This window comes from Myxocyprinus asiaticus, chromosome 31, assembly GCF_019703515.2.
Source record: "Myxocyprinus asiaticus isolate MX2 ecotype Aquarium Trade chromosome 31, UBuf_Myxa_2, whole genome shotgun sequence".
Lineage (NCBI taxonomy): Eukaryota > Metazoa > Chordata > Actinopteri > Cypriniformes > Catostomidae > Myxocyprinus > Myxocyprinus asiaticus.
In genome coordinates, this window is record NC_059374.1 from 39,739,768 (window position 1) to 39,752,510 (window position 12,743).

Below are 12,743 nucleotides of genomic sequence, written 5' to 3' on the forward strand. Positions count from 1 at the left end.
AGACTTAGAATATAGTGTATGACCCGACTGGACCGCTTTTATTTGGGGAATTTGATGGTCCCTGGTCCCTAACCACTTTCATTGTATTAAAGAGAGCAGTGTGAACATTTCAGCCTGATCTAATGAATATTACGTGACAGTGGCAACATTTTTGCAAAACAAATTGACGTGCCTTATAACAGGTTTTGCTGCAGTTTCCCAGTGAAATGTCCAGCAGGGGGCGCCAAAAGCGAGTGAAATGGTTTTTAAGTTGAATATTAGATAGAGGTGTTAATGAGTAAAACGTACCTCCCTAAACTAAAACCTCAACCTAAACCTAACCAATAATGTTCTAAAAAAGCAAATGAGAGGTTAACAAAACAGACATCCTTACCCTAAACAAACACCTAAACCTATCCAAACACAAAATGCGAAATACAAAAGCACATTTTCTGAAGCAACCAAGTAATTTAATGTCGCTTCTATGACACTTTTGTCTCAAGTGTCAGCTTTGGATTTGGTTTGGAACAACGTTACAGTGAGTAAACGATGACAGATTTATCCCTTTGACTAATAACACATTCCCATGTTTTTATCAATGACTGGTTGACCAATGATTTTACTTCTACTTAAAGTTAACATTAAAAATGTATTAAACAGACACACGAGACAGACTTACTTCTGCTCAGTGCAGGCAAAAGTCTTAACCTCCACAGTCTCTTCCTGCACACTTTGTATCAAAAGAGGAAGCAGAATGAGCAGAAGTCCACTCAGAGACACTGTACATTTCTAGAGATACACCGATCAGTCACAACATTAAAACCACCTGCCTAATATTGAGTAGGTCCACCTCGTGCCACCAAAACAGCGCCAACCCGCATCTCAGAATAGCTTTCTAAGATGATATTCTTCTCACCACAATTATACAGAGTGGTTATCTGAGTTACCGTAGACTTTGTCAGTTTGAAGCAGTCTGGCCATTCTCTGCTGACCACTCTCATCAACAAGGCGTTTCCATCCACAGAACTGCCCCTCACTGGTTGTTTTTTATTTTTGGCACCATTCTGAGTAAATTCTAGAGACTGTTGTGTGTGAAAATCCCAGGAGATCAGCAGTTACAGAAATACTCAAACCAGCCCATCTGGCACCAACAATCATCCATGCAATTATCTAATCAGCCAATCATGTGGTAGCAGTGCAGTGCATAAAATCATGCATATACGGGTCAGGAGCTTTAGTTAATGTTCACATCAACCATCAGAATGGGAAAAAAAATGTGATCTCACTGATTTCAACCGTGGCATGATTGTTGGAGCCAGATTGTTTTAGGCGCTCAGGTGAATGGCTCAAAAAATGAAAGAGAAATTAGTGTTTGTAAAATGTATCTGATCTTCATTCATATTTTATCCATGGTTATTTAACTTGAGGTGTTGTGCAACAAAAATGTATGGTATTTCAGAATGTTAATGGACTGGAAAGCTCCTCAGCAGCTCTCTTCTCTCTGTTTATTATTTGTATAGTAGACTAATCGAATATTCCGGGTTCAATACAAATTAAGCTAAATCGACAGCATTTGTGGCACAATGTTGATTAGCACAAAAAATGATTTCGATTTGTCTCTCGTTTTCTTTAAAATAGCAAAAATAAAAGTTACAGTGAGGCACTTACAATGGAAGTGAATGGGGCCACATTTTTTGAGGGTTTAAAGGCAGAAATGTGAAGATTATAATTTTATAAAAGCACTTACATTAATTAATCTGTTAAAACTAATGTATTATTTGAGCTGTACAGTTGTTTAAATCATAATTTTTATGGTCATTTTAGGATTTTATGGTTTGTTGACATTAAATCGTCATGGCAACGAAGTTGTAAAATTGGCTATAACTTTACACAGAAAAGGTCAGTAAGCGATTTTATCACACTAAATCATGTTTACATGCATATTGTTTACGTCTTGTGGCTTTACTTGTGAAACAGTGAATATTTTAATGTTTACGAATCATTGGCCCCCATTCACTTCTATTGTAAGTACCTCACTGTAACACAGATTTTTGCTTTTTCTTTTTTTTTTTTTAAGAAAAAGAGTGACAAGTCCAAATTAATTTTTGTTGTAATTAACATTATGCCATAAATGCTGTTTATTGAGCTGAATTTGTATTGAACCCTGAGTATTATTTTTGAGTATTATTGGCAGCATTGAGATGAGAATTGAGAATTCTCGTTGTACAATGTTCAGAGTTCAGAATGGCACATAATAATTGTATTTTTTATTTTGTATAGACAGGCTGTACCTGTTTTGCAAAGTAAATATATACAGGAATATTGTATGCTTATATTCATATATTTGAACTAAAAAAGAAAATAACAAAAAACAAGAAAACATCTTTTTTTTCTTTTAATCATACAAGAGTCAAGAACAATTTGATGAGTTTCACTGATATGTGAACGTAATCAAGTCGACACATGTTTGAGGATCAGATGAGAAACAGATCAGACTGTAGTTTTATTTTCATCTGTCTGAACTGTCTCCTTCTCTTCCTCTCTTTCTCTCTCTGTCAGAAACATGTGCCGGAATTGTGAACTTTAAACTTTGACCCCTCAGATGATTGAGGACTGCATGGAGCAGGGTGAAGGAGAGGACACTGTTTGAAGGGCAACATTTATAGGAGAAATCTGAGGGTTAAAAGAAACTTCTAAGAGAAAGAAAGAGAGGATCAGGGAGGACAAAGGGTGAGTGAGAAAGAAAGAAAAGAAGAGAGAGAAACCCTCACTCTACAATCAGACACAAATCAAGTTTACTTCCATACAATAAATGATTTAATTAGGAAAAATATCTGTAGGATACAAATACACACTTACATATATAAATAAATTAATAAAATTGAGTTGGACAAATTGTCCTTGTGGTTATATCGTGTAGAAAGACAATTTTAAGGTATTTTAGGGGAATCAAATGGCCACATTTACCTTATATTGCGATCTTAAGCACATCAGATAAGAAACGTATAAAAATATATATTCAATAAAAAAAAAAATAAAACAACTTCAAATGAGCCCTTAAATACCATTCACACAGCACTACTACAGCAATTATTGATAAGGATTTCAAAAGGCTTTCAAACTCACTTTAAGAGCAAATATGTTCCCATATACTCTGAATTTTCCGGTGATCACTCAGTTAAGAAAAAAAAACCTTCATTCAAATGCCAGGGAATGTTCTGCGACCAACAGACACATAATGCTCTGAAGTTCATTGTCATTTTTGAAACATATATATTTAATTTACAACATATAGTCAGAGAGCAATATTTATCCAGCCCAGTGCTTTCGTCTGGCATCGTAAGAATGCCCGCTCTCAGGCCTCAATGGCTATAAAAGTTCTGTTTGCATGTAGCCACATATTTGTAGTTCTCAGATATTGCACATAAAAATGGCTTTCAGTGAAAACTCTAAACATGCCTCTGTTCAGTCAAAATCTCATTGTTTTAATTTGGCTTGTCTTGTTGTGTTCTCTGGAATTGCGGCTGATTCTTTTGGAAGGGATATTGAAGAAGAGTTCATGGGAATGTTGTAGATGGAAAACGGCTCTGTGATCTTCAAGCTGTGTGTGTGTGTGTGTGTGTGTGTTTGTGTGTGTGTGTGTTTGTGCGTGCGTGCGTTCATGCGTGCGTACGTGTGTGTGTGTGTGTGTGTGTGTGTGTGTGGGCAGGTTTGGGTGGTTTATGAGGATTTGTTTAGGTTACAAACTGGTAATTACAAGGGTATTATGCTATAAATGTGGTTTATGAGGACATTTCTAGTGTCCCCATAATTCAAATTGCTTAAAAAACACACTAAACAATGTTTTATTGAAAATGTAAAAATGCAGAAAGTTTTTTGTGAGGGTTAGGTTTAGGGGTAGGGGTAGGTTTAGGGGATAGAATCTATAGTTCGGACAGAATAAAAATCATTATGTCTATGGACAGTCCTCATAAGGAGAGCCGCACCAACATGTGTGTGTGTGTGTGTGTGTGTGTGCACTCTCCAGCTGACATAAGGTTTATTTTTTTAAATTACAATGTCAAAACAGTTCTTATTTGTCTCCTGTGTCTTGAGTTTTGTTCCAAATTAGACCGTCAGTCCAATGGACATCTGAGCTGTACAACCCATTCAGGCAATTTCACGCCTTAGATAATGAAAGGTACCTGAAAGAAAAGTAAAGAGAGAATTTAATAATATTTAAGATAAGACTTTACTAATTAATAAGAATTGACAATTGTACAAAAGTAATAGAGCGCATCAGTGCCTGCCCACTATTTCAGCCAGCTTGGTTCCAGAAGTATTCTTTCCATTCATTTTTCCCTATATACTGTAAAAGAAAATCTTGTTGTTTCAACTTAAGAAAGTTAGTGTTCGTGCCACTTTAAAATGTTAAGTTGTGTCAACTTAAGGGGGAAAGCTGTTTAAACAGAACATAAATTTGACTGTTGGTGATCAGAGACCAACGTCTGATCTCTCTTTCATATTTAGACTTAAAAACTTAAAACGAAAATTCTCATTTACTCGCCCTCATGCCATTCCAGATGTGTATTACTTTCTTTCTCCTGCTGAACACAAAAAAAGGGTTTTTGAAGAATATCTCAGCTCTGTAGGTCTTCACAATGCAAGTAAATGGTGAGCAGAACTTTGAAGCTCCAACAATCATATAAAAGCGGCATAAAAGTAATCCATAAGACTCCAGTGGTTAAATCCATATCTTCAGAAGTGACATGATAGGTGTGGGTGAGAAACAGATCAATATATGTTTTTTTTTTTGTTTGTTTACTATAAATTCTCCTCCCTTCCCAGTAGGTGGCGATATACACAAAGAATGTGAATTGCCAAAAACAGAAGAAGAAGAATGTGAAAGTGAAAGTGGATATTTAAAAAAGTACTTATACTGATTTATTTGAGTGATGTGCATAGTTCTCTTGACTTGTTTTTTATTTTTATTTTTATTTTTTATTTTTTATTTACCAGGGCAGTTATTCTAACTCTACATTTTAAGTTATAATAACTAAAAAGTAGATTTTTAAGCCAAGAACCAAACCAACCAGATTTTCAGCAAAAAAGTATTTAAAAATCAGAAAAAAAGACAAAAGTACAAGATTGTGTCCTTAACATCTTTCATTAGGGAATAAACTACAATCCCATGAAGCATTGCAAATGACACAATCAAATTAAAAACTATGGAAAAATATCAAACTATTGATTTAAAGTTGTTAATTCTAAGTACAGAATCAATATATTTTAAGTTTATTGAAAAATATTCTGATGTAAAATGTAAAAGAAGTTTGAGAGTGAAGGGATACCAACTTGTGGATCATTTCCCATCAGGATCAAGGGAAGTGTAGTTCTTCACCAGAAACTGTCCAATAAACACAAATTTTAAAAAATGAAGTTGAAATAGCATGGACTGATGGCTTCAACAGAAGCATATACCATCCTTGGTGTTCAGAGTAGGTCTGTCTTTAAAGATTTATAAGTCATCATTAATTATCAATTCCCCTATGGAAAAACTTAATAGGATTTTTACTTCTGGAATGAGACTGTTACGCTCTAAATAGATCATAAGCCTAACTGTTGGCTGTTTGTGCTTGCTAGGCAACGCACTGACTTAATATAGGCCACATTAATATAGAATGTGTGATCGCAGGTGTGCATTTATAGTCATTTTAAAATGCTTTGAACGCATCTCACCCAATCAAAATTTAGAATCAGAACTATTCTTTATATAATGTCTTTAAACTTTGCTAAAATTTCTGATTTACAGGAGTAACATGAAGCTTTATTTATAATATTTGGTCTTAATGTTTGCATGAGTTGTTTCAACTGCTGAACTCTATACTCTAAAAGAGAGCATGTGCCATCCATTTGATACACAATTAGGTTAGCAAACGATGACCTGGCCCGTTGAGTCATCAGTCAATAAAAAGCTGCAGTATCTGTGCGGCAGTCGTTTCATCAGAGTGTAACTGTAAGAGTCGACTGTTAGCTTGAATAGTGAGTTAGACAAGCCCAGCTGTCTCTAATCACTATACTGCCACAGGAGATTAGCATCCAACCATGACATTCACTCACACAAACACACACAAACCCAGAGCAGGTATAGTGTTATCAGACCTCTGCAAATCAAGTACAAGAATATACAAAACTCTGATGTGTGTGTAAAGCTTTTTACCCTTTTGTTTTTGCTTATTTGTTCAGGTTCAATATCTTAGGTCAAGTTTTGGGAGTGACAACCTCATGCAGAGTAAATGGTAGAGTATGGCACTAGCAACTCCATGGTCTTGTGTTCAATTTCCAGGGAACGCATATACTGATGTATAGCCTAAATGCACTGTAAGTCACTTTGGATAAGAGTGTCTGCCAAATGCATCAAATTACATGTAAACTGGGTAACTGTAATAATGACTTTACTTTGTCCATACTGGCTGTACTGGTAGGGGCTGCTGTGTTCCATGCTGTAGAATGAAGGTGGGACGTAGGACTGTGAACCGGCCAGGTTGGAGAGGGCAGGTAGACTAGGCAGAGTCTCCATGCGCTGGGAGCAGGTGGCGCTCGGGGAACCACCCGATTCCAGAGCACCACTGAGAGAGGACAGAGAATACTCAGCCTGTGTCTGGTGTGGAACTCCAGCTGGGGCTATTATTCCCATAACCTACAGACAGAGAGAGAGATCTTAATTATCACTCGAAATTCCCTGTAATCCTGCAAACATGACGATTTAAACAACTTTATATCTCAAATAATACACAAGTCTTAACAGAAGAATTAAATGCTTTTTTAAAATTATAATCTTCACATTTCTGCCTTTAAACCCTCCAAAAATGGGCCCCATTCACCCATTGTAGTGCCTCTCTGTAACCTCGATTTTTTTTATTTATGTGATAAACAACATTATGCCACAAATGCTGTCAACTGAGCTTAACTCATACTGAACCCGGAATATTTCTTTAAGGATCTGTTTTAACTCTTAAAAATCACTTTTGTTGATGTTTAGGCACTATTTATACCATGGTATTAAGTTGCGTTTTGGGTGACCTGATTACAAGTGGACAGACGAGACACATCACCCTTTATACCCAGTTGTAATACGTCTCTCTTTTGACCACTTGTGTTTGGATTTCAGAGGGAAGGTCTCTGATTTCATGATGGCATACATCAATCACTACGTCATTGGATTACTGTATGATAATAAGCACAAAAAAGTAAAAGATGAAGAAGAAAATGCACACTTTCTCCAAACTTGCATTTAATCGAAGCACAAACATAATGTTAAGAGCAGAATTCTCCATTATGTTAGTGGGGTACCTGTATTAACTGAGCTTCAGATGTGTGGGCTTCTCATCTGTATCTCTGCATGTGAAGATAGTGGTGCAGAAACAATATAGTTTAGCTTTAAAAAACACGCACACTCACATCCAGATGTGTGTACCTGGGTATATCTCTGTGACCTGCAATTGATCAGGCGAGAGATAATTGAATTTAGGGATTGTTTAATCTGATTCTTTGTAAAAACTAAGCCAGGGGGCAGAATGTGTGTGTGTGTGTGTTTATGTTTTTTTGTTTGCCTGTGTGTCTATGTGCTCTAAGGTGTGTGTACTCATTGCTTTTTAACCGAAAAAACACTATGTTGCATTACAAGAATGTTGCATGTGTACTCTGGGGAATAAAAATTCCTAAACCATAATTGAATCTACCAACAGAATTATGGCCAAAATAAACATATGGTCCAGTTGCTGCACCAAATAAGCACCTTAATATAGAGACAGAAAGGAAAAAAAGCATGTCTCCAAGCAACAGGATCTTATTACATCAGTAAATACAGTCAAAGCAACTCAACACACACACAGACACATGGTCACGCACATGGTCTCGCTTAAACCATTTCCCATACAGAGCAGGGAGTGACGTGTTGAATCCAGGATGGAATTCTGTTTCTGCAAATCTGGAAGCTTTTCTCAAAGTGTTTTCTCTGTTTGGAGGAGGCTTTGAGGACAGAGCACTTACTAGAGACAATCGAGCTTTATATTTAACTTTACAGGCCTTCTGCAGGGCTCAAAAGTAAGGATTTTTTCTGCTGGCCCAGTTGGACCAGAAATTGAGATTTTTACTTGCCCTGCCAACATTTTCACTGGGCTCACACCAGAACAAAATTATAAGAATAAATTAATATTTTGTTATTTTTATATTTTATATTTAAGTATTATTTTTATTATATTACATATTATTGTTTTATTATTATTTATATTTTACATTTTATTACAATTAATTATTTTATTATCAGTATATTTTGTGCCAAATTAAAAAAAATTTGTTGAGCAAAAGTGATGGTTCACTGCCGGCAGTATAAATTATTTAATGTTGTTTTTTTATTATTATTATTATTATTATGTATTATGACGTTTTTTATTATTTATATTTGATATTTTATTATATTTTATTACAATGGATTATTTTATCAGCAATATATTGTATGTGCCAAATCAAAAAAGTTTGTTCACTGCACCACGCATGAGCAATAATAATAGTTGCCTCAGCACTGTCCCCAGTATAAATTATTACATTTATTTATTTATTTGATTTTTTTCCCCCTTTTTCCCCCAATTTGGAATGCCCAATTCCCAATGCGCTTTTAAGTCCTTGTGGTCGCATAGTGATTTGCCTCAATCTGGGTGGTGGAGGATGAATCCCAGCTGCCTCTGCGTCTGAGACTGCCAACCCGCACATCTTATCACGTGGCTTGTTGAGCACGTTGCCACAGAGACATAGTGCATGTGGAGGCTTCATGCCATTCACTGCGGCATCCATGCTTAACTCACCGTGCGCCCCACCGAGAACGAACCACATTATGGTGACCACGAGGAGGTTACCCCATGTGACTCTACCCTCCCTAGCAACCAGGCCAATTTGGTTGCTTAGGAGACCTGGCTGGAGTCACTCAGCATGCCCTGGGATTTGAACTAGTGAACTAGCGAACTCCAGGGGTGGTAGCTAGTGTCTTTTACCACTGAGCTACCCAGGCCCCATAAATTATTATATTAATATTTTTTATTATTATTTAATTTATTATTATTATCATTTTATCATTTATATTATGTGTTATATTGTTTTATTATTTATGTTTTTATTTAAATTTGTATTATAATATTTTTTATTCAAATAAGTTATTTTATTTTTAGCAATATATGCAGCTAAATATAAATAAATTCATGGAAAAATATAAATTAATATTTTTCTTTTTTTCAAAGTTCATGTTCACGTCTCCAAGCATGAGCAATAGTGATTGTTGCCACAGCAAGCACCACTAAAAATGCAAAGACACTCCAAAAGACACAAACTGAAACTATACTGGCTATACTATATTGAAATTATAAACTATACTCTATACATCTTAATAGGTGCGATAGGATGCTTTGAATCTTAACTAAATTATTTAAGTATTAACACATTGGATGATGACAGCAAAAATGAGGAACCATACTACAACACACATACTGTACATTTACATCCGTCAAAGCTTGTCAGAGTACTTGACAAATGTGTCCCTTTGAGGCATTGGTGTGCTCTTTTAACAAATGAGAAACACATGGGGGTCAGCCTTCCTATCTATTACACAGAGGGGGGTGTTCGTGTTGGTGTGTGTTCTCTGTTCCAGTTAAAAGCGAAAGATAACCGAGTGAAAAATGGCCTGTGGATGACCTGAGATGGTGGAATTTATCTACGTAATGTGTTGTCTTGAAGTGTGTAATAGTTTCAACAGAAGCCAGAAGACCCCATTAAACTGACACTCAATGGTGGGTGAACAGGTGGTATCAACTAATACACCTTCAACAAAATTCCTTTGAACTGGATATTTTAACCTTTTATGGACTTAACCAGAAAATGCAATATTATTTGTCACTATTTTTTAAATTCAAATTCAAATTTTGTTATTAATATTAAGCGATCTCAAAGGACTAGTACTTCAAATACAACTGAAGTACTATGGACAATCTGTGGACTGCTGTTAATTTCGAACTGGCCATCAGTTTGTAAACAAAAAGCATGTTTAATGTAAAACACTTAAAATGGAAACCAAAGGCCAGAAAAATACTTTACGCAAGTATGCAACTGCATTTCCAATACGCGGTTTGGTTGAACATGCTTAACGTGCATTTTTACATCATTGTGGTGGTAACAAACATCGGTACTTCAGGGGGCAACAGAGTTACTTTCAAAAGTCTTTGCCTTAAACTGCATGTTATTATTTAGGTATTTAAATTACTTGCTTAGCAATATTCTCTTCAAACTGTTGCGCTACCATGAAAGTAGTTGACTTGAAAGAGAAAACTCACCGTAAAAACGTGCGGTTCACACTAATGTCTGCTATAGTGCCCCTTGTGGCAACGCTGAGAACGCAACGCATACTTGCGATGTGTTATGATCCTGCGGTCTGACACATTTCAGAACGCAACAACACATGGCATCAAACATTGTGCACATACTTTGTTCATGTACTTGAACAGAGTATGTTTCGGGCACAAATGTTTAAAAGCACAAATGTGAAGCACATATTTTTATTAAAGTACTTACATGAATAACTAAATAAATATATTTTTAATTAAGCTGTAAAGTTGTCTTAATTGTCATTTTGAGTGGGGACTACTTCTCTAGGTGAATGAACTTCTGGCTATGCGATACCGGCGTAATACCTTTTGATGGCATTTGAGTCCTTATATATAGTTACTAATGTCTCTTTCGTGCCCCTTCCTGGTATCCTTGCACAGATAGAAAGCGAAAGTAACCTGATATAATGCAATTGTTTTTTGTTTAGTTTTTTTACTAAACTTGTTATAGTTATGCTACGAAATACTGTGATTTGCGTAACTAACAGCTTTCATGCTAAGCTTCTTTTGCAAGAACTCTTTTTCTGTCTTTTTTTTTTTTTTAACTGAAGGATGAGTCGAAATTATGGATAACTGATTCTTTTAATATAGCTTAAAGGAACAGTTCATCTTAAGATGAAAATATCAGTAGCATTTAATGATAACTCACTTTAAAGCTTGAAAAAGAACCAAAAAGTATCATAAACATCCATTGACAGAACTGTAATGTTTGGGTGAACTATTACTTTAAGTTGTATGTGCCCCTTTATTACCTGAGAAGATAATCCATTATTGATGGTAGTGTTAGAGTGGCTGTTGTGAGGTCCAAAAGTCTCCGAATATCCCACGTAACCATGCCGACTGGAGAGACAGTAGGAAGCCCCGCCTTCTTGGCCTGCCCCTCCAGAACTCTGAATGCTTGAGGGCGGGGGGAGGAGCTGAGGTCTGTGCACAGAACTTGAATCTGAAAACAATGATTACAGAATACATCACCCATTCAATATGTTGAAATACATGTTAATTGCAATGCTTAATTTAATTGCCAATTCTCTGTTTACCAGGAGAGATGCCAGTGGGTGGGTATTGGCTTTCTGACAGCTGATACGGGGAGATATTGGATATCGCTGGGTATGAAAATCCACCAGGGATCAGGTGATTGAACGCCATGAGCTGATTTGCTCCTGCTTGCTTCCTCCATCGAGCTCGTCTATTACTGAACCACACCTGAGAAAAGAGAAAACTGTTACTACACCATTATGCTGGCAAAAAGCATCTTTCTCCATGAACTGCCATTCAAAAGTATCCATATATTTTGTAACATTTTTATTTACAAGTAACATAAATTGCAAATATTTCATTATATTATAGTACATTTTTGCCTATGTGTGTGTGTGTACCTGTACTCGTGCTTCTGTGAGTTTTGCTCTCTGTGCGAGCTCTTCTCTGGTGTATATATCAGGGTAATGTGTGCGTTCAAAAGCTCTCTCCAGCTCCTCCAGCTGATCGGCGGTGAAGGTGGTTCGGCTGCGGCGCTGTTTTCTTTTCAGTGGCAGATCAGGTTCTGACTCCAAATCCGAACCTTCATCAGATGGACTCGCTGAAACACAAATGCAAAGAATAATGTCAAAAAAAGCTCTGCTTATGGTTCTGCATAGGTGTTTAACCTAGGTACCTGTATACTTTAAGGACAAATTTGCTAAAAGATGTACCTAGTGACTAGCTAAATCTGACCAAACCTTTTTTTGGTGACATCCTAAAAGGTAAAAGTGTGCCAGAAATAAATGTATTATTATTTTACTTTAACCCTCCTATGGTCTTCGTTCATTTTTGACCTGGAATCACTTTTGCTGATTTTTTTTTATTTTTTTTTATTTTGTTTTTTATTTTTTGGGGGATTTTTCCCCTTTTTCTCCCAATTTGGAATGCCCAATTCCCAATGCGCTCTAAGTCCTGGTGGTCGCATAGTGATTTTGCCTCAGTCCGGGTGGCGGAGGACGAATCCCAGTTGCCTCCGCGTCTGAGACAGTCAACCCGCGCGTATTATCACGTGGCTTGTTGAGCGCGTTGCCACGGAGACATAGCGCATGTGGAGGCTTCACGTCATCCACCGTGGCATCTGCGCTCAATTCACCATGCGCCCCACCGAGAACAAACCACATTATAGTGACCACGAGGAGGTTACCCCATGTGACTCTACCCTCCCTAGCAACCGGGCCAATTTGGTTGCTTAGGAGACCTGGCTGGAGTCACTCAGCACGCCCTGGGATTCGAACTAGCGAACTAGCGAATTCCAGGGGTGGTAGCCAGCGTATTTTACCACTGAGCGACCCAGGCCCCCCCACTTTTGCTGATTTAATAAAAATAGTTTCCTTTATC

The 12,743-nt window shown here is 36.8% G+C and overlaps 1 protein-coding gene across 1 annotated transcript in view; it reads right to left on the reverse strand.

Annotated features, from left to right (window-relative positions):
* Positions 1-2,399: 2,399 nt before the first annotated feature.
* Positions 2,400-12,743, reverse strand: part of LOC127422232 (paired box protein Pax-3-B-like) — a 32,250-nt gene continuing 21,906 nt past the window's right edge. Inside the window, exons 5-9 of the mRNA XM_051665589.1 lie at positions 11,765-11,964; positions 11,426-11,591; positions 11,141-11,331; positions 6,418-6,658; positions 2,400-4,163 (exon numbers count right to left, since the gene is read on the reverse strand). Of these exons, the coding sequence (XP_051521549.1) occupies positions 4,129-4,163; positions 6,418-6,658; positions 11,141-11,331; positions 11,426-11,591; positions 11,765-11,964 (833 nt within the window). The 3' untranslated portion in view covers positions 2,400-4,128. The remainder of the gene's footprint in view (positions 4,164-6,417; positions 6,659-11,140; positions 11,332-11,425; positions 11,592-11,764; positions 11,965-12,743) is intronic.